At 34.2% G+C, this 26,516-nt stretch overlaps 2 protein-coding genes and 1 long non-coding RNA gene across 3 annotated transcripts; 2 read left to right on the top strand and 1 right to left on the bottom strand.

Moving 5' to 3' along the window:
• Positions 1–5,090: 5,090 nt before the first annotated feature.
• LOC108208005 (putative phytosulfokines 6) lies at positions 5,091–5,926 on the top strand. The gene is made up of 3 exons (XM_017378470.2): positions 5,091–5,321; positions 5,447–5,505; positions 5,599–5,926. Exons 1-3 carry the CDS (start codon positions 5,231–5,233, stop codon positions 5,707–5,709), a joined length of 261 nt encoding a protein of 86 aa, XP_017233959.1. The 5' UTR covers positions 5,091–5,230; the 3' UTR covers positions 5,710–5,926.
• Positions 5,927–12,919: 6,993 nt separating this feature from the next.
• LOC108206286 (uncharacterized) lies at positions 12,920–16,235 on the top strand. The gene is made up of 2 exons (XR_001804085.2): positions 12,920–13,088; positions 15,859–16,235. It is a non-coding gene; the product is annotated as an uncharacterized LOC108206286 (long non-coding RNA).
• A 1,412-nt stretch (positions 16,236–17,647) lies between these two features.
• On the bottom strand, positions 17,648–26,242 carry LOC108209119 (DDT domain-containing protein PTM). Its single transcript, XM_017379867.2, has 10 exons — positions 25,942–26,242; positions 24,884–25,766; positions 23,940–24,653; positions 22,856–23,759; positions 21,302–21,590; positions 21,068–21,192; positions 20,453–20,919; positions 20,335–20,363; positions 19,220–19,735; positions 17,648–19,079 (listed from the first exon to the last, which is right to left on the bottom strand). Exons 2-10 carry the CDS (start codon positions 25,642–25,644, stop codon positions 18,094–18,096), a joined length of 4,791 nt encoding a protein of 1,596 aa, XP_017235356.1. The 5' UTR covers positions 25,645–25,766; positions 25,942–26,242; the 3' UTR covers positions 17,648–18,093.
• Positions 26,243–26,516: the final 274 nt, after the last annotated feature.

The following is a 26,516-nucleotide window of genomic DNA, read 5'->3' as shown; positions in this document are numbered from 1 at the left end:
AATTATAAAAAAAAGTTGAAAATGGGTTTTTGCACAAATTTAGGAGAAAAAAACTGCCCATCTAATATAGACAAGATCACACTGAAATCAACTATCAAAAAATCAACAAGTGAGCTTGCTCTAATGCTGATCATTAATTTCTGCCGCAAACAAATCCTATCCAACTCGTATATATATCTACATCGTCTTTAACAGCTCGTTTTGAATCAAATCAAATGAAAAGATTACAAAAGTCTGCAGTATCAACTCGTTCTCCGGCCGAGTCCCACCCTCAGTTTTCGCTCTTGAGAAACTAGAATCAGTAGACTTGTCTCATAATTCTCTCTCAGGACCACCGCCAAACATGTTGAACTCGGCGACGAGTCTGACTCGTTTGGACTTGAGTTACAACAAACTCACCGGGTCAATCAAAAACTACCCCCAAACCTCTACCAAAGACATTATTTCTGGACGGAAATTACTTAAATGGGTCGTCGCCGTCGGACTTAAATGGGTGTGATGAGTTCGTGACTAAAGCTGTTGATTTGGGGGTTTGGCAGGACGATTTTCACCGGAGAAATAAGGAGGTGGAAGCAGGGAGGACGAAAAACAGAGGGATGAGACGATAGAGAGACAAAAGGAGATTGATGGGTAGTTAATTCATTTTTATTCTTTTTTTATTATTTTTTTTGGATTTAACGGTCAGATTTACGGACCTTGACGGCAGCCACTTTATTAAAAGGCGGAGGTAAAGTCCAGCCACCAATATGTAGTTTTCGAACTCCAGCCAACATTTTGTAAACTTTGATAAACTACCGTCACCATTTTGACATTTACTCTTATATTTTTACAAGTAGATCGTTTTAGCTCATCCTGATTTAAAAACCTAACTCTATCACGGGCTCGATCAGAATCAATTGAGCTGGAATTTGATTAGATGACTCGAGCGGGACTTCGGCCAAAAAATAAATTTTGTTTCAGAAACGGTTAAATCTCAAACCGGTGAATTGGAGGAAAAACTTGCGTCGATAAAAAAAGGAGAGGGGCCTCCCACTCCACTTTGTATAGTGGTGCTCACTGGTGTTTGGAATAGCACGTACCTTGTCAGCATAAAGAAAAACACTGTGACACTTGCTGCTATGAGTGATTTAATAAAGTAAAGCTTATTTTCAAAAAAAATAAATATAAAGCAAAGTTAATATTTTTTTAAATAATGTGAAATTCGATTACTTTTCGTAATACAGTACTCCCTCTGTTTTTTTTATATGACGCTTTGACTTTTGGCACACACTTTTAAGTGCTTTGACCGGGTAGTTAAAAATATTATTTTTCAAAATTTCTTTTTCTGAATAATAATATATAATCAAAATTTTTATTCAAAAAAAGAAAATTCAAAAAATAATATTTTTAACTACCCGGTCAAAGCACTTAAAAATGTGTGCCAAAAGTCAAAGCGTCATCTATACTATACTATAATAAGCCAACATGGGTATAATTTGTAGTCCTAGGTTTTAGTTATATTTTTTGGTTTGGTACTCTCCTTTTGGTACTACAAGTCTACAAATGTGGAGTCTATTAGTATTATAAACATTTTCAAATACTAAAACCACTCATAACAATACATTATCATATAATATTTCATTAAAAAAAATTATAATGATGTTATAAATAAAATTATAAATATACAATTTTGAATATATTTTTTTAACAAGAACCTTCATATAACTCTCTATTTAACTTTAACGTGTTCTATTTCAACATAATCATTACATAACCCTTTCTAACTAATCTTAAAAGTTATTGTTGCAAAAAAAAACCAAGATTACAAAATTACGTTGAAATTCAATAAATTAGATTACTGAATCTTTCAGAAATATTACACGATCGGCTATGTTCGGAAAAAATTAGAATTTTCTGATTTTTTTTATTTATAAATCTACGTGTACTAAATTCGGATTAAATGTATGTGTGTGTGTGTATATATTATAGGGTTTGTCCATTTTTAAGTAATCGGGAGAAAATATAATCAGCTGAATAATATAATTTAATTAAAATTCAATCCATTAATATTAAAATACTAATAAAATGATGTTAAAATTTAAATTATAAATAATAAATTACCAACTATATACCCGTCCGTGCTTCGCACGGGCTAAAGGCTAGTATAAAAAAAAACAGAAGGAGTATGAAAATATTAGAGTAAGCAGAATATCCGAGGCATCATGCGTGTATACGAGTTACGAGAGGTGCTACAGGCCTACAGCCACACATATGAACATGTTAACTAAGAGAATAATTGCTTGCACAATATTACCGATTAACAATGCGCAATCAAACTCGATTCGGCAACCATACATAAAATTTAATCCGGAAAATATGAATTTGGATTAGAGCTTTGATATCGGGTTGATTGATTATTATTATGTCGAATTCAGGTTGTCCAAAATTATTTATATTAATATAAAATAAGAGTATCTACAAAAAAATTATATTTATTTTTTAAATTTCATATTATTTAAACTAAATTAATATTTAATTTTAAAATAATATAAATAATTTATAAGATAAAAATATTTATTATTTTGATATACAAATTATATACTTATATATAATAAGCGTAAGGGAGATAATTTGGTCGCATGGTCACATGGTCCAAAAGCTTATCATCCGTTAGATCGTATATTGAACAAATAAGCACCGTTAGATCAGAACAAAATTAACTTCTATTTCTATAAGGCAACTGATATCTACTTGGATGTTTATAATTCCTTTTCTGAATCCAAAATAAATTCTGTGTTTCATGTGTATATGATTTTTTTAATCTAAAATAAATATTTCATATTAGTTTTATTTGTAGAATCATATAAATCGCACCATCTTTTTCAAAAAAAAAATATAAATTACACTGTCACAATTTTTATATAATACATTTTAAAATTAATAAGCCGGATTTATGTGAGGAACGAATACAAAAACTTTTTTCTAATCCAAAACATATTCTACCTTCTTATTGCATGTTTATGATTCTTTTTCTTAATTCAAAACAAATTATGTTTGTCAATTTTAATTTAGAAAAATATTTAAATCACATTATAATAATTTTAATATAAAATACATTTATAAATATATTCTAATAGAAGTTGGCCTCACATATTCAACTCAAAATTTTATTAAAATTTGATAGAATGAATTTAATATTGGAATGATACATACGAGAAAAGGAATGGCTTGATTACAATGGTTTATTTGAAGCCATTAATGGTTGTGATGGTGTATTTACAACAGTTCTAACTTACAAACAAATCATAATTTCAAGTTTTATTTTATTGAAAATTTTGATTTATTATTTATAAATTAAATTTTTTCGCATCATTTAAAATATATTTGAAAAATTTATAAGTAATTAAAAAGCTCCCGTGCCTTGCGCGGGCTATAAGCTAGTATTTTATAATAATTATAATAGGTCAATTTGGTTTTGAGTTATTTGGCGAATCTAAAACCATGATCTAAAAATCTAAAGATTATCGTATATTTTGTTTATATTTTAATGTGAAGACATGAATAAAAGAATTGTGTGAGGTTCCTCTCGAGTCTCGAAGAGATTGCAAGGCATCCAATTCCTGACATTAGGGTGAGGAGACAGTGGAAGATGACAAATAAAGAAAGTAATGGGGAACAGTTGTCATATCATAATGTAGGTTGACTTTGGTGTGACTGTCAGCCACTATGGCACATTCATTTTTGTAGTCACCGGTCCACTACTTTGACAATGACTCAAGCCTACACCACTACCACTTCCCAATCTCTCTCGCATTCCGCACACGATATAAGAATTTAATGCTCTTTTTTTTAGCCCGCTTCTGTCTTACTCCCTCCGTTTCAAATTAGATGTCCACTTTAAAAAAATCGCATATTTTAAGAAAAATGGATGTTCACAACTTAATTGCATTAAATGATCAAAATATGTGGAGTGAGATTGATCGAGAAAATATAAATAAGAAATATGTGGAGTATATATAACTTTGGAAATATGAATTTGCATTGAAAATTGAAGTGGACAAGTAATTTGAAACAGAACAATTTCTTAAAAGTGGACATATAAATTGAAACGGGGGGAATATAAAAATAAAAAAATCATTTTCTCTAATTAAATAAAAATGGAATGTGTATAGAAATTAACATGACAAATGGAGTAGTTATTATTTAGCGACAAAACAAGTAATCGGAATAAATTGAATAATTAACTAGATATATTAAAATAATATGACAATATTTAATTTATAATATTTATTATATTAGTTTTGAAAAAATGTATTGCGATTAATAAGATTGAAGAAATCCAATCGACATAGTATCTTATGACAATTTTTAGTAGTCATTGATTTTTAGGAAAAATGTATTGCGATTAATAAGATTGAAGAAATCCAATCGACATATTAGTAGAGTCATTGATTTTTAGAATTATGATTTATTCATATATTTAACTTTAAATCTGCGTATTAATCAAAAAAAAAACTTTAAATCTGCGTAATTATCTAAATTCAGATGAACATTCGCGACGAAGCCAGTATTACTAAAATCAATCAGATTTTTGTTAAATTTCAGGATATTTTTACTTTATCATTCTATAGACTACTATAGACTATAGTGCACAATAATTCAAACAACATTATACAAAATTGCTCCCAGTATAAAGTACTTTGTCGTGTGACTTCTTTCCTCATTTGATTCTCGAGACCTTTATTCGATATTAGTTTAATTCGATTTTAGTGATCATGAAAAAAATTCACCACGAATTTATTCTCCGTATATAATAATATATATTGTTATAAATTTTAAATATTCATACAAAAATTAACAAATTAATATGCCCAAACATATCTAAACAGAGAAGATGCGGAAATAATGTGGGTGTTTGGCACGGGCTTGTAAACCTGGTTTCTGAATTATAAGTTATAAGCATTTATTTGTATCGTTTGTGTAAAAAATCAAGAAGTACTTAAAAAAATTACGATCACTAACTTTTGTCTCACGGCTTCTACCTCAGCCACAGCACTTATTTAGTTCGCGCAAACGGTTCCGATATAAAATTTGATGTGCCATTCCTTACGTAGTTATTTATATACCCAAGAGCTCCTCATTCCTCAACCATCATAACCTTAACCGTCCTCACCCTCGACTCCCACAAATATAATTTCTCTCATCTCATCCATACCTGGCACACGCCAAACACACACACACAGCTAAAACAATGAAACAATCTTCATGTTTCTCTCTGCTTCTCCTTATTTTTCTCATAGCTTCACAAACATCTGCTCGATCCTTATTAACAACCCACCAAGGTATCCAAATCAATACTCATTTAATTGGAATCCCATGATCCAAACGGCACTCTTTGTTTCTGTTTATGAATACGTGTGTATATGTTATTACCAAACTGAACATACATATGTAATATATTTTGCAGGATCCAGAGAGCAACTAAAGTTGAACAGTCTAGTTACCAAAGGCAGTGAATCATTCGAGGTAACTTGTTTGGGCCAGCTTCTGTTATTATTTTTTAATTTACTTTTGAAATATTTATTTATTTATTTTTATTGTTATTTGAAACTTGAATAGGAGCTTATGGGGATGGAAGAATGTAAAAATGGAGATGAGGAGTGCTTGAAGAGAAGGGCTATGGCTGAGGTGCACCTGGACTACATCTATACACAGCACCACAAGCCTTAGGGAGTGTTTGGCGGTTTTTTAGTTAATTGGACTACTTATTTTGGACCGATTGAATTAATTAAGCTAAAGGTTAAGCACATCCAAACATGAGCTAATTAGGCTGAGCTGTGTTTGTTTGTAAGTTTGCATGTACCATAAACCATAATTTAGAGGCCATTTTGATGTTCTCATTGTAATAGGTTACTACTTTTAATAACATTTTATAGTTTATGATAAATTATAATCCCCTAGTTTTATTATATGTTTTTTAATTGAAAATTATTATAAAATATAAAGGTGGGAGTAATATATTTGCGTCCACTCTTGATATCACTGGTAGGATAATGGTTACAGTGTTATGTATAATGGTTAGGTGTAACAATATGTAACAATAATAATCCTGTAAACTATACAGGATGAAATGATAATATTTTGTAATGATAGTGTCGTGTTCAAGAGAGAACCGATACTTAAAATAGAATCACAGAATCATTAAAGTTAGAACCCTATTTTTTATATAGATTTTTAGGATCCAAATCTAAATAATATGTATTTTTGCGGTGTTTGTTCAAAAGTAATTTGAAAATATAATACATACATAAGACATTTTTTTCGTGCAATTCTGCTGCAGAACCTTAACTAATAGTAAAAATATACCAAGGTTCTATGACTAATGATTTGTAATTATATTCTCGATAATGATAAGTTACAAAATTAAAACCAATTTTTATGTGCTTTTTTGTTGATTTAAAAGAGAGAATATATATAAAAACACAAGTGGATAATTTTGAAGAATAAAATAAAATAATTGTTCGAAGAACAAATGTTTGCATTTTCAGCTTCAAGTGTTTCTTACTTTTATAGAAACGGGATCAAGAAAAGTAGATTTATTGAAAAAAACGGGAATCGTCTTGCCCAAACAGCCACTTAACTGGTCACCTCATTTTTACATAGCAAGTGCTGGAGGGGCCGGAGATCATCTCCATAAATTCCCAGGATTCAGACTGCGATACAGTATGTTCGGTTTGATTATGCAATTCAAGAACACCTAGTAAGGTGTGCTACATTAATTCCTAGTATAATAAATTTGGCAAGGTTCTCCTTATGTCAAAACCTGATTCGCGAATTGCATTAACATTTGTTTCAAAGTTCAAACCATTCTAATACTCCCTCCGTCCCTTTTTAGTTGTCATAGCGACAATTAAAAAGGGTCGGAGGGAGTATTCGAAAGGACTAATGGTTAGTCCCATTACCCCCTGTGATAACTTCTCTATTGGTTTTGTAATAACTGTTCTTTCCAATTTCATGGGATGTCTCCGAGGGGACTCAAGTTCCGGTCTCTTTGTGATGATTTTTTCTTTTGGTATTCTGGTAAATCGGTCACAGCAGTTTTCTCAATCTCAAAGTCACTGGTCTCCGGGACAGAGCAGTAGATGACATAACTTTGTTGTTTGCTAGTACTAACAGCTAGCTGACTACCTAACACTGTTCATGCAGTGATTTTGAAGAGTTGCTTTCATCTCCCAGTCGAACTGCATTTATGTAAAAAGCCATAGTTCTGGTATGACCATAATAAATTTTTTTTTTTGGGCACCTCCTGGCTCCTAAGGCCTCTACTCATCGGGAGATCAATATCTTAACCTGGCTCTGATGCCAGTTGGGCCGCATAATACCCGTTAACTCTGAAATTGTCCACTCTGGGTCAAGTCTGCACGGATTCGTTTATGAGCTCCTCCCAAAAAATCTCATATTAATAGAGTTCTTTGACGACTTATATTTAAGACAAATTTTTTCCCCAAAATGAACCTATAAATTGAGACGGAGGGAGTAACATCTCAAAGTCACTGGTCTCCGGGACAGAGCAGTAGATGACATAACTTTGTTGTTTGCTAGTACTAACAGCCAGCTGACTACCTAACACTGTGGTCATGCAGTGATTTTGAAGAGTTGCTTTCATCTCTCAGTCGAACTGCATTTATGTAGAAAGCCATAGTTCTGGTATGACCGTAACAATCCAATTGAATTAGAATTTTATTTATTTTATAACAATTAATAATATATACTCCGTCGTCTGTCCATGAGTAATAGTCTATTTTGACTAGGGGTGTGCATGGTGCGGTTTGGTGCGGTTCCGGACATTAACCGTTACCAAACCGATGAATGCGGTTCGGTTCGGTTAATCATCATTAACCGTAACCGCACCAATTAAAACGGTTTTTCGGTTGCGGTTAACCATTAGTTGGTTGCGGTTTTTTTTCGGTTTTTCCACTATTATTTGCTACTCTTGTGCATAATGATTTTTTTAAAAAAAATATAAAATTTTCATGAACATGTACAATATGTTCGGTTACTATTTACTACTGTTTCTATATGAGGATATAGGAAACATTACATACTTTCATCTAAAAAACCTTAATACACAATAAAAACTAAAACATACATATTTTGCCAAGAAATTAGATGATGTCAAGTCAATAAAATTACCCAAAGTCAATAAAATTACCCAAAATCAACTAATCATGAAATTCAAATAAAAAGTTTTCAGAAAGTACATAAATAAAAAAAGTAGAATAGGTTTCATAATAAAATTTGATCAGCAGATTAACAGCATAAATATTTCTGCTTTGTGTCAAATCACAATAGCCCTAGGTTTCGATCAAGCGCTCCTCCAAATATTTGGGTACCCGGTTATTTAAGTGACTTAGCAAGTACGCAAGTACGGGTCTGTGGAAGAAGAACCTCCATATAAAATTAGATGTGAAGTTTAAAAATGACTAAGGTGCTTTATTACTAGTATTAATATATATATAAATATATAAATATATTTTTATATATATATTTCGGTTCGGTTAATTTCGGTGCGGTTTTAGCATAAAACCGAAAATAAAACCGCACCACTAATTTCGGTTTTTTATCTCGGTTATTTTCGGTTTTATTTGCGGTTTGGTTTTTTTCGGTGTGGTTTTTCGGTTTTTTTTAGGTTTTTTTGCGGTTTCGGTTTTTCCCGGTCCTAATTTTGACGGTGGTACAACGTTATGGGTCTGGATTCCTTTTTTGACAGTTGAATGTCATGACATAAAAAAAATTGTTGAATGACTTAAGATGCAAGGGCACAACAGTGTCGTCAAGTGATAAGCTGATCTATTTCAGATTTTTCTCGTCCTATTCGTAACATCATAGTACTAAATGTTTCATAACAGGCCGAGTTAAAAGCCACTGTTGCTATTTAATGGGCCTGTTTGTATACCAGAAGCAGAAGCTGCTTCTGGCTTCTGCTTTTCTTGATCCGTTTGTGTAAAGAAGCAGAAGCACTTTTAAGAAGCTGAGAATCCTAACTTCTCTCTCACAGCTTCTACTTCTTTTCCAAACACCTTATTCACTTATTTACTTCTCAGTTCTACTCCACTTCTCTAGTTTAAGCAAGAAGTCACTTCTTTTAAGCTTGGCCAAACGGCCCCATTAATGTTTGAAAGAAGATATCATTGGTAAATTATACTCCCTCCGTCCCGCCCAATTGTTTACATTGGGTTTGGGCACGGAGGTTAAGAAATATGTATAAAGTAGTGAAAAAGAGGAAGAAAAGTGGGTGAAGTGGTGGGACCCATCGATTTTTAATATATAAAAGAGAGATAGTGGAGTAAAAGTAGTGTGAAAAGGAAGGAAAAGTGATAAAGTGGTGGGACCCATTAACTATTTTGGGAAAGTTTTGTAATGTAAAGAAATGGATGGGACGTCCAAAAGAGGTAACTGTAAAGAACCTGGTGGGACGGAGGGAGTAATTATTATCGTACTATTTGTACAAATCGAAGCATATTAGATAGTACTACCTTCATAGGTTCTGCACTACAAGCAGAACATTGCCATCCATGTTTTTTGATCCGAAAAATTCTTTATGTGCCGGACTGCCAGTACAGGCTCTCAAATTTGCCTTGCTGCTAATTCTGTACAACTCGATGCTCAAATTAACATGTCACTAATCTCAATATATTGTCTAGGTTGCAGGCAAGCATGTCCACGAGCTACTTTTCACTTCATTCTAAAAGTTAAGGCAACAAACGAAGATAGTAGAATGGCTCTAATTTTGTCAAACTTCGTGATCGTGTTAGATAAGAATGAGTTAAATTTCGAGAACTATATCTCCTCTGAAAGCCGTGGTGAAAGACGAGAGAAAATTTGCTCAACCAGGTTGGAAAAGGAGCAGTGACAGATTTTAACAATGCAGCTGCCAGTGACACTGTTGTCCACGGTGTAAGCAAAAGGGCGTTTCCTAAGAAATCACTGATATATGCAGTAAGAACTTGAATATAAAGGGAGGCACTGATCGGAAATAACTACCATGGATATAATTATAGTTTAGAATTGTTGCCTAGCATGCCCTTACTTCCTATCTACCAGATGCTCACCGTTTATTGTTGTTAAGTTTTCATTTCTCCTAAAAACACCAACGTATTACCAGGATCATATCATATATACATAACATCCCCTCACTCGAAAACCCCTTTTTTTTGGACAGGGTGGATCACTAACTGGTTCGTCCTAAGCCTGCAGACACATACTATCATATATTTATTCTAACATCACCTCGCTTGATAGCTTTTGAGTCAGCGTCGATCACTAGGTGGTTCGTCCCATTGTAGGCATAAAATCTTGTCTAAAATTTTCAATAACTAAGAAATAAGATATTTTTTGGTTGGAGACAGTGAATTTGGTTGATTATTGGCAGAGAAGCTTCGCAGAGGTAAATTTTATGGGAGCCGCCGCACTTCATTCATTCAAAAATTTATATAAAAAAACAGATTGAATTGGTATAGTAGATGAATCATTCATGCAAAATGAAAATGAAAATGAGATGCTTTGTGCCAAGTATGGGAGGCATTTTTAATCAAATGATTTATTTTCTGTGCATGTCGGGGCCAAGTTAGCCCTTCAAGCAGAGATAAAATTCATTTCTCACCTATTGGGCGTTATGCCTTTTCTAGTCCGACTCCATGGAGGCTCTAGAGCACTTAAGCTCTTGGCTTTTAAATAATTCAGACTCAAGTAACATTGTCTCAATCACATTCCCGGAGCCTATAATGAAGAAGTTGATTCTCTTCAAAAACAGGGGACTAGAGAATAATTATTTTTGATAAGTAACAATTTTTTTTTAAGTTTTTTACTTTGCTCTAAATAAGTTGATTACATATTATCAAAATATCTAGATAGTGGCACTTCCCAGAAAACATGCATTTAGAAGCATGGTTCTATAAAGAGGCTCATTTATCATTATCGAGACTGATAACGTCACAATATTTGATGTTCCTAAGAGAAACGATCCAATCGAAACTGATGAGGAGAAAGTCAGAGAACTGATGAATCAAGAGAATGTTGGAGGATTCTCAGTCTAGAGTGAGCAGGTTAATCTTGGTAACTCAACATGAAGGACCGTTCATTTCTTCATGACATACCACTCCATTCACAACTGTAATTCTTTGATTTATGTCCCCAAGTCTTTTGGTAGAATAAAAAGAACTTGTGAATATAGATAATGTCATAATGATTTGGGTCCTTATAGAGAAAGCTTGAATGGTTTAGGAAGATTTTGGAGATATTGAGGTCATCCGACCGCGCTAGCTCAGCTTCCCATAATGATCTTGTGGAGGTAGACTACTCAAGTGACATTGAGGAATTGAAATAAATTCATCTAGTGATAACGAAGAAGAAGACGTCATGGGTATGATCGAAAGGAAAGATGTTCATGCTATTGAAGTGTCTCGGAATCAAACAGTGACCCTGAAACAAATGAACAGTCTGCTGCATCTAATAACTTATGGGCATTCGAGCAACTCCAGCAGCTTCCCTATTTCATGTCCTAAGTCAATGTGACATAAATTAGTGCTCCAACAGTGTCTTAGAGGTGCCTTAAATCACTAGGATCCTCCTTCCATGCCTTATTAATAAGGCACCACTAGCTTATTTGATTTCTTTAATAAAAAAATCATTTCTCTCTCTTATTGTAACTTATTTTCTCTCTCTTCCTTCCATCTTTTATCAATCTCTTTCCAAATTTATATTATTATTATTATAATAAGGAATGAATTATAATGATCATTGTTGGAGTTGAAATACAAAATTTTGTCCTAAATCACTAGGATTCAATATTTTATAATATTTATAAGGAATACACTAAGACACTGCTCGAGATGCTCTTAAGGGCCGTTTGGTTTGGGGTGATTGAGAAAGGAAAAGAGAAACAACTAATGTGATTTCCTTTGCAAATGTTTGTTTCATTAAAAATGTCATTCCCTTTCATTTTTTTCAATTTTGGATTTACCTAATATCACTCCTTATCCATTTCCCACTCCGCACGAGAATACGAGATACTTGCTTTCTCTTTCTTTATTTTTTTACTTTTCATTTAATTTATGTATGAAATCTTTAATAAAATGAAAATAATATGTTAAATATTTCTGAACATTAAAAAATAAATATAGTTGTTGCAAATTTGAAATATAATATAAATTTTTATATTTTATTATTAAAAATTATTAAATAAAAAATATATAAAATTTTAAAAATACAAATAAATTATATTGTTATCAACATAATATATTTGACTCTTTTATAATTATATAATATCATAAAAAATTGGATTTAAAATTTGTCATATAATTTTTCATTCCGTTTCTACATCAAAACCAAATAGATAAAACAATTCAGGATCATTCTTTTCCTTTCTTTTCTGCACGTTTCCTTTTCTCCATTCTATTCCGTTTCCCCGAAACGAACCAAACAGCCCCTAAGTTCTTGGATGAGCTGCCTAATAGAAATCTGAACATCAAATAATTTGTTGGGGTTTGAATTAGCGATTTTGTAATACGCGTTCCTATTTGAGATCAATTATTTCAATAATAAATAGTTTTTGTGATCACAAATATCACAAAATACATATAGATCATTATTAATATTGTTATTAAAAATTATTAAATTTTAAAATTAAGTATATTTATTTATTTATAGTCTAATTTATATAATTAGTGCGTCTATTTATCTACCTTCCATAATATATCCGTGAAGTAATGGAGAGCGTAATTATTTGACTAGATAGTGCCCGTTAATTTTTATATAATTTTAATAATATAAATTTTAAATTAATTTAATAAATACTATATCATGTATTAATTTTATATATAATTATATTTACTTTGAATCGCAAAGGGATATGTATAAAAATGTTCCATATGATCCAGCTATATATGAATATCGTTTGTGTTGCCCCATCCAAAAAGAAAGCGAAATAATTGAGATTTGCGAAAAAGAAAATGATATACAGGAAATGGAGTCTCCTCACCGGCCCTCCTGCCATCGCCGGCGCCGTCGTCGGTTCCGTCGTTGTTTTCCAGCTCCTCTTCGGCAAATCAGTATGCTCTCTCTCTCTCTCTCTCTCTCAAATATATCTGATTTTACCTTTAATATACACCGTCTATATATATTGTTTCACCTTAAAACCCCTAGATCTAACCTGATTTAAGTTATCACATGTTACGTTGTTGTTTGCTCTTACACATCTCTAAATCATTATTATGTATTTTCTCCTTTTGTTTCTTGTCCTAATATGTTTCAGATGTTGTAATTTGCTAATTAATTTATATGTTCTTTCTTTTGTTTGACATGTTTAAGCTTTAGATATTAGTTGTTTACTAGTTTTAAGCTCTGGTTACAAAGGCGTTTGCAGCGCGGTTGAGTTTCTGATAAACGAGCTTTCAAAATATAAGCCAAATCAGTAGATTTAATTTGTCAGGATGTTCTGTTAGTGTGTCGATAACAGAGTCGAGATTATCTTTTTTCTTGAACAGATTGAGCTGTCTATGGACAAAAAAAATGTTGTATTTTAACTAAAACTCGTTATGCAAAATCTTTAATAAATTACTAGTTAGTTTTATGAGTAAAGGTAAGATATGCTCGCTTTGATTTGGTTTACCAGCCTATGTTTAAGGTCTAACACAAGCTGTAATTAAGAACAAATGTCTTCCATTTCTCAACACTGGATACGTCTGACTTTGGACATCCTCAGAAGCTTTCTTTCTTGTTTCATTATCGCCGTATTTTATAGGATCAATTTCTTCTGTTTCATAATATTTAAGAGTTTGTAGAATAAATTTCTCTTCTTGTTCATAACAGCAGAAAACTCTTCAATCTTCAACGCTCTTGTGTTCCTATTGTTCTGTTTCAACAAAAACAAATTGCATAAGAAGTGTAACGGCGGCTACTATGAATATTCCAAAAACACAATAGTTTCTTTATCTTTTTCAAACTTTCAACAAAGTGGTAGTAATGTAGAGCAGTTAGACTTTTGAAGAGGTACCAATAATTATTCCTGTAATAATCCTGGAGAAATCTCTCCTTTAAGTACTTATCAAGACACTTCCTTTGATGGGGTTGTCAGTTGTGTTTGCTAAGCTTTATGCGATAATGGACTCTGTAGCAGACAGTATTGAGATGGATAAAAAGATTTTTTGTGCAGAGAAACAATTGAAACAGCTTACTTTTAACATCGACCAACACAATTATGCTTTCGCCACGCCTATGTTTGACTTAGCAGCTACAAGTCCTCCAGATGGAATAGCTTTACTGTCTTTGAAAATTTCTTTAACTAATCTGGCAGCCACAGGAATGCTGCTAGCTATGATGAGCAAGATCCTACATTCTTAATTAGCTGAATTACAATGGAACACAACAAATTTGTGTAGTCAACTTCGCAGCCAGATTAAATAAAGATAGCCATCAGTAATTCAACTACTCAAGAGGTGACATAAGCTATGGAGAATGTAGTGGAGAAATGCCTGAAAAATTCTCAAGTGCAGGTTTGAGTGTGGTGGCCACAACAGCCAAAGGACTGGGCAATGGAATCTATAAATTGGATTGAGTGGAAGACTAGAAAAAGAAATGAAGGAAATAGTTGGACTTCTGGGAGCATGTGCTAAGGCTGATTATATTGATTATATATCATGTTGTGTAGAGGGACATGGGTCCCTCTAGAAATATTAAAGCAATGAGGCAGAGGAAGAGAGGGGGGGGGGGGGGGGGGGGGGTGGTAATCGATGCTGGAAGGCAACGGGAGGAGACTTATCACAAGCAATTGACAGGGACACAAAAAATTTGTTTGAATTGGAAGATATCACAGATTATTTACCAATAGGAAAATTAAAAGGATTCCTACACTCCAATGTGAAAGAGATAACATTAATCATAATGCTCATAAATCAAGGGGTTATCTTGGTTAAGTATAAAAATGGAAGGAATTTACAAGTAGCAAGAGAATTATTTAATTAGATACCTGAACTCTTCTTAAAGTTCATATTTAACACATTTAATAACAATGTATAATTTCGTAGATTACACAGTGTAATAATATCATAATAGTCTTCCTTGTATGATTTTTGAGTGTTGTATGAGATAGTCGATGGATATGTTGAGTTCTTTCACTTTCACCACAATATTCAGAAGGCTTGTGACAGTTATTTGTTAGAACTTGTCCCTAGTAATGTTCAGTCAACATTTTACATATCCCCAGGATGATAATTAACCAGTATAAATGATATTATTAAGATATTAATTGGACCTATATATGTCAAACCTTTATAATTAGTATCCTAGTCTCTTTTCTGCTACAACTGTGCCTGCACAAAGTATATGCTGCTAGACCTCCTCCCTTGCCACTTCGGGGAAGGATGGATTGCCTAAGCTATAAGTTTACTAGTGTGAAAAGTAGAATCAGATGACCTTAAAACAAGCATAAGGATCCAAATCATGAAGAAAGTGATGCCTACAAGGCAGTCTCTTTACACATTTGGCTTTTCCCAAATATGTCAAGAAATTGATTTGGTCAGTGTTGAACAGATGATAGAAGTTCCCAATATAACAACATGCCTATTTGAAACAAACTATTCAAATTTTGAACGTATAATTGGTTGAATGCATGCCTGTTTAAAACTGGTCAGCTTTTAAATGATATGTTTAACACATGCCAGATTACTTGTGTTTTACAAAGTATATATCTGAAGCTTCTTTCTCTTTTGTTACTTTAATATCCAAACAATAATAGAACTAGAGAAGAGACAGTGCAATGAAAAAGAACCAAGTTTTCTGGACTAATTAAATTTAATACTTGTTTGCATGTCTGATATGCAGGGCTCGTCTGTTAGATTGCAGCAGAAGAAGGAAGAGCTGGCATCAACCAACAAATAGAGATGTTAAACTAGAGACAAGGATGCTCTCTCATGGTTTTTGTGTTTTCTGTGTACATCAATAATGGACATATTTTAGTTTTCATTCAAACAAGAACTTGAGTTTAATGGAATACTAATAAATTAGTCTGATTTCTTTTTGTTTAGTTCTGTCTGTACCATGAGAATTGTAGTATTCAATTTGTCAGCTAATCTTGCGCACTGTGGAAGTGCATGATCATCAGGAATTCTTTAGTGCTGTTCATTTGTGGATGCCTGCCTTTCATTCTCGGTAATTTATTTTGGTTAATGAATGATGCAGTCTTAATGCAAACTTTTTAATTTGCTAGAGCAAATTTTTGTGCAAGCCACTTTCTTCTAGTTGTGTTTATTTATCGGTAATTTATAATCTATGGGAGTGATGCCCTTGTTTCGTCTGCCTGCAAAATGGCCTTCAGTCGCCATTTTTTGTTTTTAACTTTTCGAGACCCTAATCCCCCAAAGATCAATATTTATTGGCTCGCAAAATTCCTACCTTCTTAAGAATAATTGAAGGTCAATACTTATCCTTTAAGACATGTTAGATAATCTTTTATTGACAAAAAATAAAAACGTGCATTTTTTTTAGGTTATTTGGCTTGCTTGGAGTACAATATTTTCATTGTTATACCTTCAAAAATTGTAAGTTTGTAAAATTTACTTTATCATTTTGATGTTTGATCATATCTTATGAGAAGTAAAAAGGAAGAAAAATGCTGAGGGTAATACATTCGTTTGTTTAAAAAATAAACAAAAACAGACAGTGGTAGAAAAATTAAGCAGTTGACATTGATATCCACATTTTTAGACTCAACTTATAAAATTTTTTAGTATCTTGCTAAAATGTTGAAGATGATGAAATGAGGACTTTGTTCTTTAAAATTCCAGCACCATTTCATACAAGTACACAATCCACAACAATAAACTGAGGTTTGCTTTAAATGGCAAAAACAAAGGATTTGATTCAAAATGCACTCAACTTTTCCAAATAAATGAAGTTTGGATTTAGATTAATAATATCATGTGAGATGCAAACCCATTTTTCCGAACCCTACTTAAATGAATTAAAACAAAAATTACAGACCTTCATATTTTTATCGAGTGAGTACCTGACTAAGCGCATCTAAGCTCTTTACACGAGTTCATAATTTTTTTTTTTTTTTTTTTGCCAAGCACGAGTTTATAATTAGAAACCAAAGAGATTTGAGATTTTTTTTAAATATAAATCTAAGAGTTTTCTCTCTCTTTTCTTTTAGTATGCGTGACATGCCTCTTTACTCTTTAGAAGTCAAAACTTCATTCCCTCCTCATCTAATACTTCTCCATTTTTTTTTAATTTATATATTAATAAAATATAAAATAAAGAAGGTTATAGAGAGTATTGTTGGACATTTTTAGAGCAAGTCCTGCAATTTCCTACATTGATGTCCTAAGACATCAAAAGAAATTAGTGCTCCAAATGATCTTTTTCTAAACATATATCCCAAAAGATCCTTTTTCTCAGAGGGAAGAACCTTCAACATCTTGATCTTCTGCTTCTTTTCTTTCAGCTTATCCTTCTTCTACTTGAACTAAAATTGCAGTGCAATAGCAATTCTGCAATCAAGAGAACAAGACTAAACAAGTTCTCAACCACTGCGATTGAGCATTACCATTAAAAAAAACAAAATTGCAAGAAAACATCTTCCAATATATACCGGCATTACACATAGATGAGCAACAAAAACCCAGCTTATCCATCCAATGATCAAAGTAAATTTTGAAACTCCTAAAAACCATTGCCAATAATAACAACAATTTGCAAGTCTTTCAAATACTATTATCATCCCAAAGGTAAAAAAGAAAATCTCCGAGTCTAAACAGGTCAAATAAAGACCAAACCTTAATGTAAATAATAAGATAGTCTAAAACTAACTCACCACCTTCCACGGCAATGTTTTACCTACACAATATTGTTTCAGCTCTGGAGTTTCACAGATGAGTGCCATCTGGCCCATCTCCCCTCCAGCACAATTACACAACAGTTCATAATCTATCTCGGACTTAATAAAACAGCACCTACCTTCAGAATTCCAAATCCTCTTTCTTGTATAGTCACATGCAATGATTCCCTATCTCTACAATTGGCTAACTATTTTTAAAACTGGTTCAGTAACATTAGCTACTGCCAACCATGGCAGTTGCAACACCTCCAGGCCCCAATATCCTCAACCCATCCAGTGCAATATCTATGCATCCAGACACCACATGTATGGCAACAACAATCAGGAATAGGGTCGGTATAAGAGCATATGTGACACGGCACAACCTGATAAGAAGATTCAAAAGAATTAATAGTTTCTTGCTGATCCACCATCATTCCGTATCGCTCGAGACTACCTTCTGCTGGAAGCATATCATCATCTATATTCTCAATTATATTCCCTGATGGGTCAACCCCATCCAACTGGTCAATGGTCTCAATTAAGTTCCCAGATGGATCAACCCCTTCCAACTGGGCACCGTCATCATTTGCCAGCAATTCATTAAATGAGAAGTAGGTTTGTGGTTCATACTCTATTTCTTCGTAATTAAGACCTTCGGTGCTGAACACATAATCGTTTTCTATATTTTTTGGAAGATCCCATTCTAAACATGGAGGTGATTCATCTTTGGGAAGAAATGTATTTCCTCCGATGGGTGTAAATGAATCAACAGATACATTATTGACCGCTTCACACGACTCATCTTCCCGCTTCATATGCCTCCTCACTGGGAGTTTTTGAGGTGCAGAACCAGCAAGAGTAGGTTTCTGTTCTAAAGCTACTCCAGAAGTACTGTGAGTATCATGCTCCGCCCTTGATAGAGAGAATGTGAGTGGATTATCCCCCTTAATGCTTACCAATTCTTTTGTTATAGGTAAAACATGAGAAGCAGTTTCTCCTCGTGCAAGCTGTTCAGAACTGGTTTCAGGAAGCAAGCTTGTTCCTTGACGTGCTTGCTTTCGAGTTCTTTTATTAGGTTTCTTACCTTCTAATTCAATTCTGCGTTCTGCACTAGTGTAGGGGCAGAGAGGTGACTTTATCCGACGGCACTTGCAACACTTAAATCCAATCAATTTAAATAATTTTGACTCCTCCAGCTCCACTGCGTCAGCATGATACCATTCTGGACACGAGCAATAAAATTTGTTAACACCAAGGAGTAGGTAAAACATTCAATATATATATATATATATATATATATATATATATATATATATATATATATATATATATATTTATGATCAGCAATTTATAGATACTTACTTGTGCAAGTCTCACAGAAAATATACATAAGATCTGGATTATATGGGTTCCTGCAGAGGTCACATTCAACATCTGACACATATGAATTCCCCTTCAAGAGAACATTTTTTGATCTGAAAGCAGTCCCATCTTCATCCTTCTTACTCCATATAAGACCCAAAGAACATGCTTTGCTTTTATTTTTCGGCTTGGACTTGCTGGCACTTTTGACCTCCTGTTCGTACTCCTGGAGTTCAGAGGCTAGAGCAGGTCTCGGTTTCCTCTCTACTGAACGTCTTACACCTCCATTTAATACTAAAGGCTGATTACAGCCATTTTGCTTCTCACAAGTAACAGCTGTTGGTGTGCTCAGTGGCTTTTGTCCTTGTGAAATCATGGGGTTTGCAGGTGCCACATTGTACTTCTCACCATGCAAAGTAGCTTCAGTTTTATTACAACTTCTGCAGGTTATTGCAAATTCAGCTTCCCCTTTCCCGTCCACTGGTAAAGCAGCTGTACACTGAAAATGACAATAGCCTGAAACAAAACAAAAAAAAACATTTAACTTACACATCAGTAGCTAGACAATGTTTAAAAAACATTAGTTCGTAGAAAGGAAAAGGAAAGAGGAAAACATTCGTAAAAATAAGTTAAAAGGATGGGATAATAGTATTAATATTTAAAGATTCCATTTAATTCTTGAATCAAAATTAATACCGACCATTGTAATGTTGCAATTATCGTCAACTCATTTATCACTAAAAGGCACAATCTACCCTAAATTAAAAAAGACACTGAAGCTAAATCTTCAGTAGATGAGTTGTGTTTTGATTTTCACCCATTGTATTGATGTTAAAAGCTAAAACAGCGAGGCCGGATTATTTTAAAAGAACCGATACAGGTCTAACATACCTGATCCGCAGATAATATTCTAGTAATGACCATCTTCATAACAATAAATTGTTATTAATTCTCAGTTATTAATCATCTATGTTTTGCAGGAAAAAAAGTGAGACCAAAAGTATATTTTAACATATTGGTAATATATATTTAAAGATATTCTCAGCCATGGCAAAATTTCAGATAATTTCACAAAAAGAAACATTTGTAAGGATATATTAGAATCATCAACAAACCTTCACATGTACTGCACTTGACAGCAGTCCTGGAAACAGAAAAATAATAATGAATAAGGCTCCATGAACAGAAGTAAGAGCTCAAGTAATTTTTACCAAGTTGTTCAAAATTGCTTACCGAAGCAACACATCAAGCTGACAAGCAGCACAACGACAACAATCCAAATTATCCCTCCTCCGCACCAGATAAGAGAAAATATTTTTGCGTGAAACCTTCAACTGTTGTCTTTGCAATGTCGACAATACATTTGTAGGCTTCCTGGGTGGAGATGGAGATAATTTCACCATTTTCTCTTCATATTCTTTGATCATATACAATGGTACACGGGTTTCCAGAAACCAGTATTTTTCTTCTCCACCTTCAATTTTTTCTACTGCAGATACTTTCTTCATGATACGAGAAGGAAGGTGCTTTTGATTCCCAAAAGCAACAGCATAACTAATTTTACTTTCCAGAACCTGTTTATCACATATAGAGGCATTCCTAAACACGTTTGCATCTGTATCGCCACCTTTTCCATCTAGGGAACTCAGTTCCGGACGAACAAGGTCACCCCATCTCACATGAATGTCTAAATACCTGATCTGAAACGAGAACTTACTAGTTAGTAATGAAGAAACACCTAAATAGTTACAAGCTTTTTTTAAATGAGCATCCTACCAAAAGACAAGCATATGGTCTAATAAGAATATGATAAACTTAAGTTTTTCATATAGCAGAAAGTCCACAAACCTGTGCAGCAAGTTGAGATGGGTTCCTACTCATTTCAACAGCAGCTCTCCAGATAGCCCTTCTGCTTCTTTTAGGAACCTCAGCACCATCAGCATAATAAATACCCGATATCTTTTTAGAACCACCTGATTGGCAAAGAAGAGAATGCTGAGAATACTACCTTTTCCATACTACTCTCAATTATCATTTTAATGGAATGTATACGACATAATAGACCAAGAGATGGTATCTTACCTTGACGAGCTGAATTTTTTACCACAATGTGCGGTAAAATCCCTTTCTGAAACACAGCCTTGGATAGCATACCTCCACACCACCACACAAAGGCATCAGATATATCCTTGTCATCATCAGCTACAAATTCAGGCATAGCAGATGGTTTTCTACCACGCCGACCAGGACCACGCTTCTGACTTGATCCTGCAGCAGTTGTACTATGATTTGCTGATGGTTCAACTGGCGAACCATCAGCAATCTTGATCCAGTCCCCAAAAAGAGCAACATGAGGTATATTTTCCTCAAGCTGCAAGCATAAACAAAAAGTTTTAAACAGCAGGAAACAGATGCAGGCAACTGCACAGAACAAGCATGAGTGCATGAAATTGACAACTACAAGCATCAAGTTGCGGTGTTGCACAAAAAAATTGGGCGCTAAAAGACATTTAATTCGATTATATACATTAACTGGTATCTAAGTCAGAGATAATAACATTAAATTCTTCAACCTGCTGTTCCATCAATCCAGCTCCTTGTACTTGACCTCTATACTCTACACCGCTTCACCTCTACACTCTAAACTATGCTAGCTTTTCTCATATAATTTTATGCAACTCAGAAATACATCCATATGCAAATTCTTCTTTGCTCAAGAACCTCATCAATTCATCCTCATAGCAACTATCGTATACATCTTCCAGCTTGCAAGTTAATTAAGAACTTAAGTAACATAAATTACTCTTTGGGGTTCTACACATCTGTGTAGTAAATACAGTGAACCACTACAGAAAACAAGATAAAAGACTTAATAAATCCCCATTTTACCCTGGTCCTATCAACTGTAACAAAAAATAAGATTAACTAGCAAGTACTTACAGAACTAGACTTGCCAATTTAAGATAATATATTAAAAAATTTTATATTATGCTTTATAAGGTTTACTATAATCTGAATATTAAATTAATTTGTATCATATATCTTACATAATATAAATTTCGATCCTTTCATTTAAATTACAATTTGTAACTTATGATAATATATTATATAGTCAAATCAGGACGACATGTAGTAGTAAATTGTAAAATATATTAAGACTATTCAAATTTTACTATGCACTGTAGTATAGACTAGCAAATTTATTGTTACAACCGAGTAAAAGTAGTAAAATATCATATGTACACTAATATTAATAGTCGAAAAGTCTAATTATAAAAATAGGACTGTTATGAAAAATTGCAGGTAGACTGGGAAAAAAAGGTTCAAAAGTGGGCATTTTGGGATTTGCGCGTCTGGGTTAAGTGCTTAAACCCATTACATTTTCAGGTCAGACTCGGGCTCACCAAAAATGGAGACCAAAATCAGCTGACCCAACAGAAACCGAAATTGTGGTTACTAATCACATATACACATTCAAAAGTAATAGGTTCTTATGTACTGTAATGGAAGTATGAAACTAACATGGATGTGTGCAGGGCTTTCAACAGCACACCATTCAACATGAAGTGATGCTAAATCAATAAACATAACTAACTGCTAAATAAATAAAATGAAGTAAAAATGAAACCTACTTACTTCAAGCAAAAGACTCTTCAGATCACTGCAAGTTGAAGCCTGTTCAGCTTGTTTACACCACTTTAACCTATGAGCTGAAGTTTTGAAAGGGCCGACCATTAAACCACGCAAGCTCTCCTCCATGAATAGCAAGTATGTCGCAATGCTATGGAGACTTCCCTCACCATGCTTTACTGGACGAATGGCGGCAAGTATTTTCATGGTACCTTTAATAGCATTTGAGGCAGCTGCATTTAATAAGCATCCTCTCTTGCTATGGCAAGTTGCTTGGCAAGAAAGACACCAGCCACACCGTTCCCTGGGAACTTCCATCAGCTTCTTTTCAATATCGGGCCAAAAAAAACGAATGGTTGCTGATGAAAAGGCTTTCGTCTGAAGTGATATATTGGCAGACATAAGCTTTCTGTGATTAGTTGTAGTATTTGACACGGCAACGTGATTTTCCACAGATGACAGAATGGATAGATTGGTAGCAGCAGCCGCAGCGAAATCACCATGGGCATAGTGATTCAGATATGACTGAGGTTTAAAAGAGGCACCAGTGTAGAAGCATGCTTCAGCTACATTTTTAGTAGTTTTTTCAAGGAGTAAGCCTGCTCTGTTTTCAGAACTACTCACAGCAACACAACTTTCAGTGTTTCTACTAACAGGCAACTTAGAGACCACATAACCGTTGTTATCGAAAAGAGAGAGCTCTTCGGTAGAAAAAGCACCATCATCAATTCTCGCTGAACTTGTACCACCTTCAACTACAGCAATGTCCCAATACCGCATAATCTTTTCACATAATCCTGAGTACATATCATGATGCTGTGCAGCCGAACCAAGTACTTTCAAGACTACTGAAATATCCTCCTTATGGTAGTATCTTACACATGGCTCAGTGTTCCTTGATCCTCTGATCCTGTAGCACAAAGTTGTTAAAGGCCCAGACAGATAATTTAGTAAGGTATTGAAAAATAACAGTGAAGCAAATTATAGACAACTTTTAGCCAGACCAACTTCAGACAAAATTTCAAGTAAACAGAAGAAAAAACAATATACATGTGTGTGTGTGTAAACATATATGAGTAGCTGAACATACACCAACAAATGATCACAAGTACCCATAAAGACTTGCTCATATGGATCAACACCAAAAAAGACGGCGCCTTTCAGAGATGTTTCCCTTGTAATTGTAGGACTGGTTTTGTTAATTGTACACTCAGGACAGTACCAGTCCCCTTCTGGTATGAACATTTTCATTACACCAATACATCTCGAATGGTAAGCTGATGGACAACCATCACAACAAAGCAAAGTCCCCTCCATGCCACAAAGGCGACACTCATCACTGTTGGCATCCTGATCTACATCAGCAACACCGGTATTCAGTCTGGTATTCATATAACCTAAAGAACTAGTGTTGATAGACGCCTTTGTCGCAATACTTCCCTCAATAACTGCAGTGGCTTCTAGGCCCTTAAAGGCAGAAGTCTTAGAGTATCTAGGATGGACTCGTATCGGTCCAATTTGAGGAGTATCATTCACAACCCTATCATGATCCACTTCATCTTTAAACTCAGCTTCTTCTACCATGTCAATTTCTGCTCTTAGCTCTGAAGAATCTAAAGCATCATCACACAATATTTGCAAAATCATTAATTTTTTCCTAACTGATAGACTGTAATAATCTCTCTGCAGAGCATCAATGTAAAAGCTTTTCCATTCAAGTCCTTCAGTATACCCCATCATCATCATATATTGAACTGTAAAAACGGGCCACGTCAATGTATCAATCAAACTCCAGTCCATTGACCTGCGGGAAGATTAAGCAGGTTATTTTGACATATAAATCACTAAAACCACAATGGATTGCGAGACAAAAAAACAAAGACATAGAAGATGGTGCTGCTTTCTATTCTTTAATAAAAAAGTTTAGTGAGGAAAAAAAACGCTTGAGAACAACCAACTAGAACTCTCCACCTATAATACCCACTCAGTTGCATAGAATCCAAATGAAACAAGGTACAAAGTTTGCTTTAGTACCTTAGGCATTTTGATGCAAGCTCTGAACCATCCGATGAGAGTGCTTCAAAATGCCGATGAATAACACGCATCAGAGCAACATGAATAGCATCCAGCAACGTGTTTTGGAAAGAACAGTTTAGCGAGCCCACAAAGTCATCCAGACCAAAAGGACTCAAAAACAGTGCACAACTAAATGAACGTAAATAACTGTAAACGGAGAGAAGATCAGCAACACACTCATCTGGAACACCTATATTCCCTGTCGATGGAGGCAATTCTGGTGGTGGTACAACAGAAGCTTCCACCTCAATTCCCAAGTCCCCATCAATGGTATCCTCTCCAGAATCAGTCGAGCAATCACGACTAGCTAAAACACCATTATTCCCATTCCCAACAGCATCAACAATCATCATATTCCTCGCCTCCCTCTCTTTCTTCTCCCTCTCCATATCCTCATACTTCCTCAAAATCATATCATCCAATGCCTTCTTCCTCACAACCAATCCTTCATCCGAATCCTCGTTCACTATCAAACAAGGCCTCAACTCCTTACTATCCAAATCCTCGGAATCGCCATCCTCATACTCAACCCTATACAACCCTCTCTGATAATTAACCACCTTCCCAAGATATATGTCCCCCTCAAACTCCTTATTCAAATACGACCCCACCAACGCCTTCGACCTCGTCTCCCTCATTCCCCCATCCACCGCATTCTCCCCGTCCCTTCTCTTCCTTTTCCTCCCTCTCCTCTCCACTCGAACCACTTCTGGCTCCATTTCCACAAAACCCTAGTCTCCAATCACAAACCAAGCCTCAATCTCACTTCTCAAATGCAAATCAATCACAACAATCAAGACCCAAATCAACAAATCAACCCAAATTCAAAGATTCAACAGATCTGCATCATTCACATAACAAAATTCAAACAAATCACACATCAATTCAATCAAAATGCAATCTTTTTAACGATCAATTCAACATCATACACAAATATTGATAGATGCACATAGATACATACATATATGTGTGTGTGATTATGTGTAAACACACGTAAAGAATGATAAAAATCGTACCTTTGTAACTACAGATTGAAGATTTGATTAGGGTTTGTGAGGCGACAGCGTTATGCCCTAATTATATATAGCTATGTGTATATAAACGAGAGCAATAGGCTTTACTTACAGAGTGCACCGAGTTATATATAATGAATGACTCGTAATGAATGACGCGGTTCTTACGAATCGTTTCCAGAACCGTCGCTTGGCTCACTCCTAACTCGTCCGAGTCATGAGTTTGGACTAATAATTTTCTCAAATTTGCCATCTTTGTGAGGTTTTATTCAAATTTTAATGCTGCTGCAGCAAATTTTTTGGACGAGGGTAAACATGGTTTTGGGATGGTAGTGACAATGAATTATTTTAGGTATTTTTCTTAAAAAAATTTGTAGGGTTGGTTTATCGGTCAGGACACATTGACGGCGGGATTAAGTGGTTATTAAACGATTTGCAGTCATGTAACAGTGGAATAAAATTGCATAGATGATATCTGTTTTATTACATTGTTCGCGCGCAAAATGTAAAATTACTAGATTTGTGTATTTTTCTTAGAAAAAGTTGTAGTGTTGATTTATCGGTCAGGGCAGATTGAC

The sequence above is a fragment of the Daucus carota genome, chromosome 2 (genome assembly GCF_001625215.2).
Source record: "Daucus carota subsp. sativus chromosome 2, DH1 v3.0, whole genome shotgun sequence".
In the NCBI taxonomy this organism is placed as follows: domain Eukaryota; kingdom Viridiplantae; phylum Streptophyta; class Magnoliopsida; order Apiales; family Apiaceae; genus Daucus; species Daucus carota.
Note: the sequence above shows the minus strand (reverse complement) of the source record. Positions and strands in the feature narration are given on the sequence as shown.

What these genes read in the sequence shown, in the direction of transcription:
- LOC108208005 (XM_017378470.2), top strand. Translation starts at nt 5,231, where the DNA reads ATGAAACAATCTTCATGTTTCTCTCTGCTTCTCCTTATTTTTCTCATA. An exon ending in CTTATTAACAACCCACCAAG is followed by an intron (nt 5,322 to 5,446) that starts GTATCCAAATCA and finishes TATATTTTGCAG; the next exon opens with GATCCAGAGAGCAACTAAAG. An exon ending in AAGGCAGTGAATCATTCGAG is followed by an intron (nt 5,506 to 5,598) that starts GTAACTTGTTTG and finishes AAACTTGAATAG; the next exon opens with GAGCTTATGGGGATGGAAGA.
- LOC108209119 (XM_017379867.2), bottom strand. Translation starts at nt 25,644, where the DNA reads ATGGAGCCAGAAGTGGTTCGAGTGGAGAGGAGAGGGAGGAAAAGGAAG. An exon ending in CTTGCATCAAAATGCCTAAG is followed by an intron (nt 24,654 to 24,883) that starts GTACTAAAGCAA and finishes ATCTTCCCGCAG; the next exon opens with GTCAATGGACTGGAGTTTGA. An exon ending in TTTCTGTGAGACTTGCACAA is followed by an intron (nt 19,080 to 19,219) that starts GTAAGTATCTAT and finishes GCTCGTGTCCAG; the next exon opens with AATGGTATCATGCTGACGCA.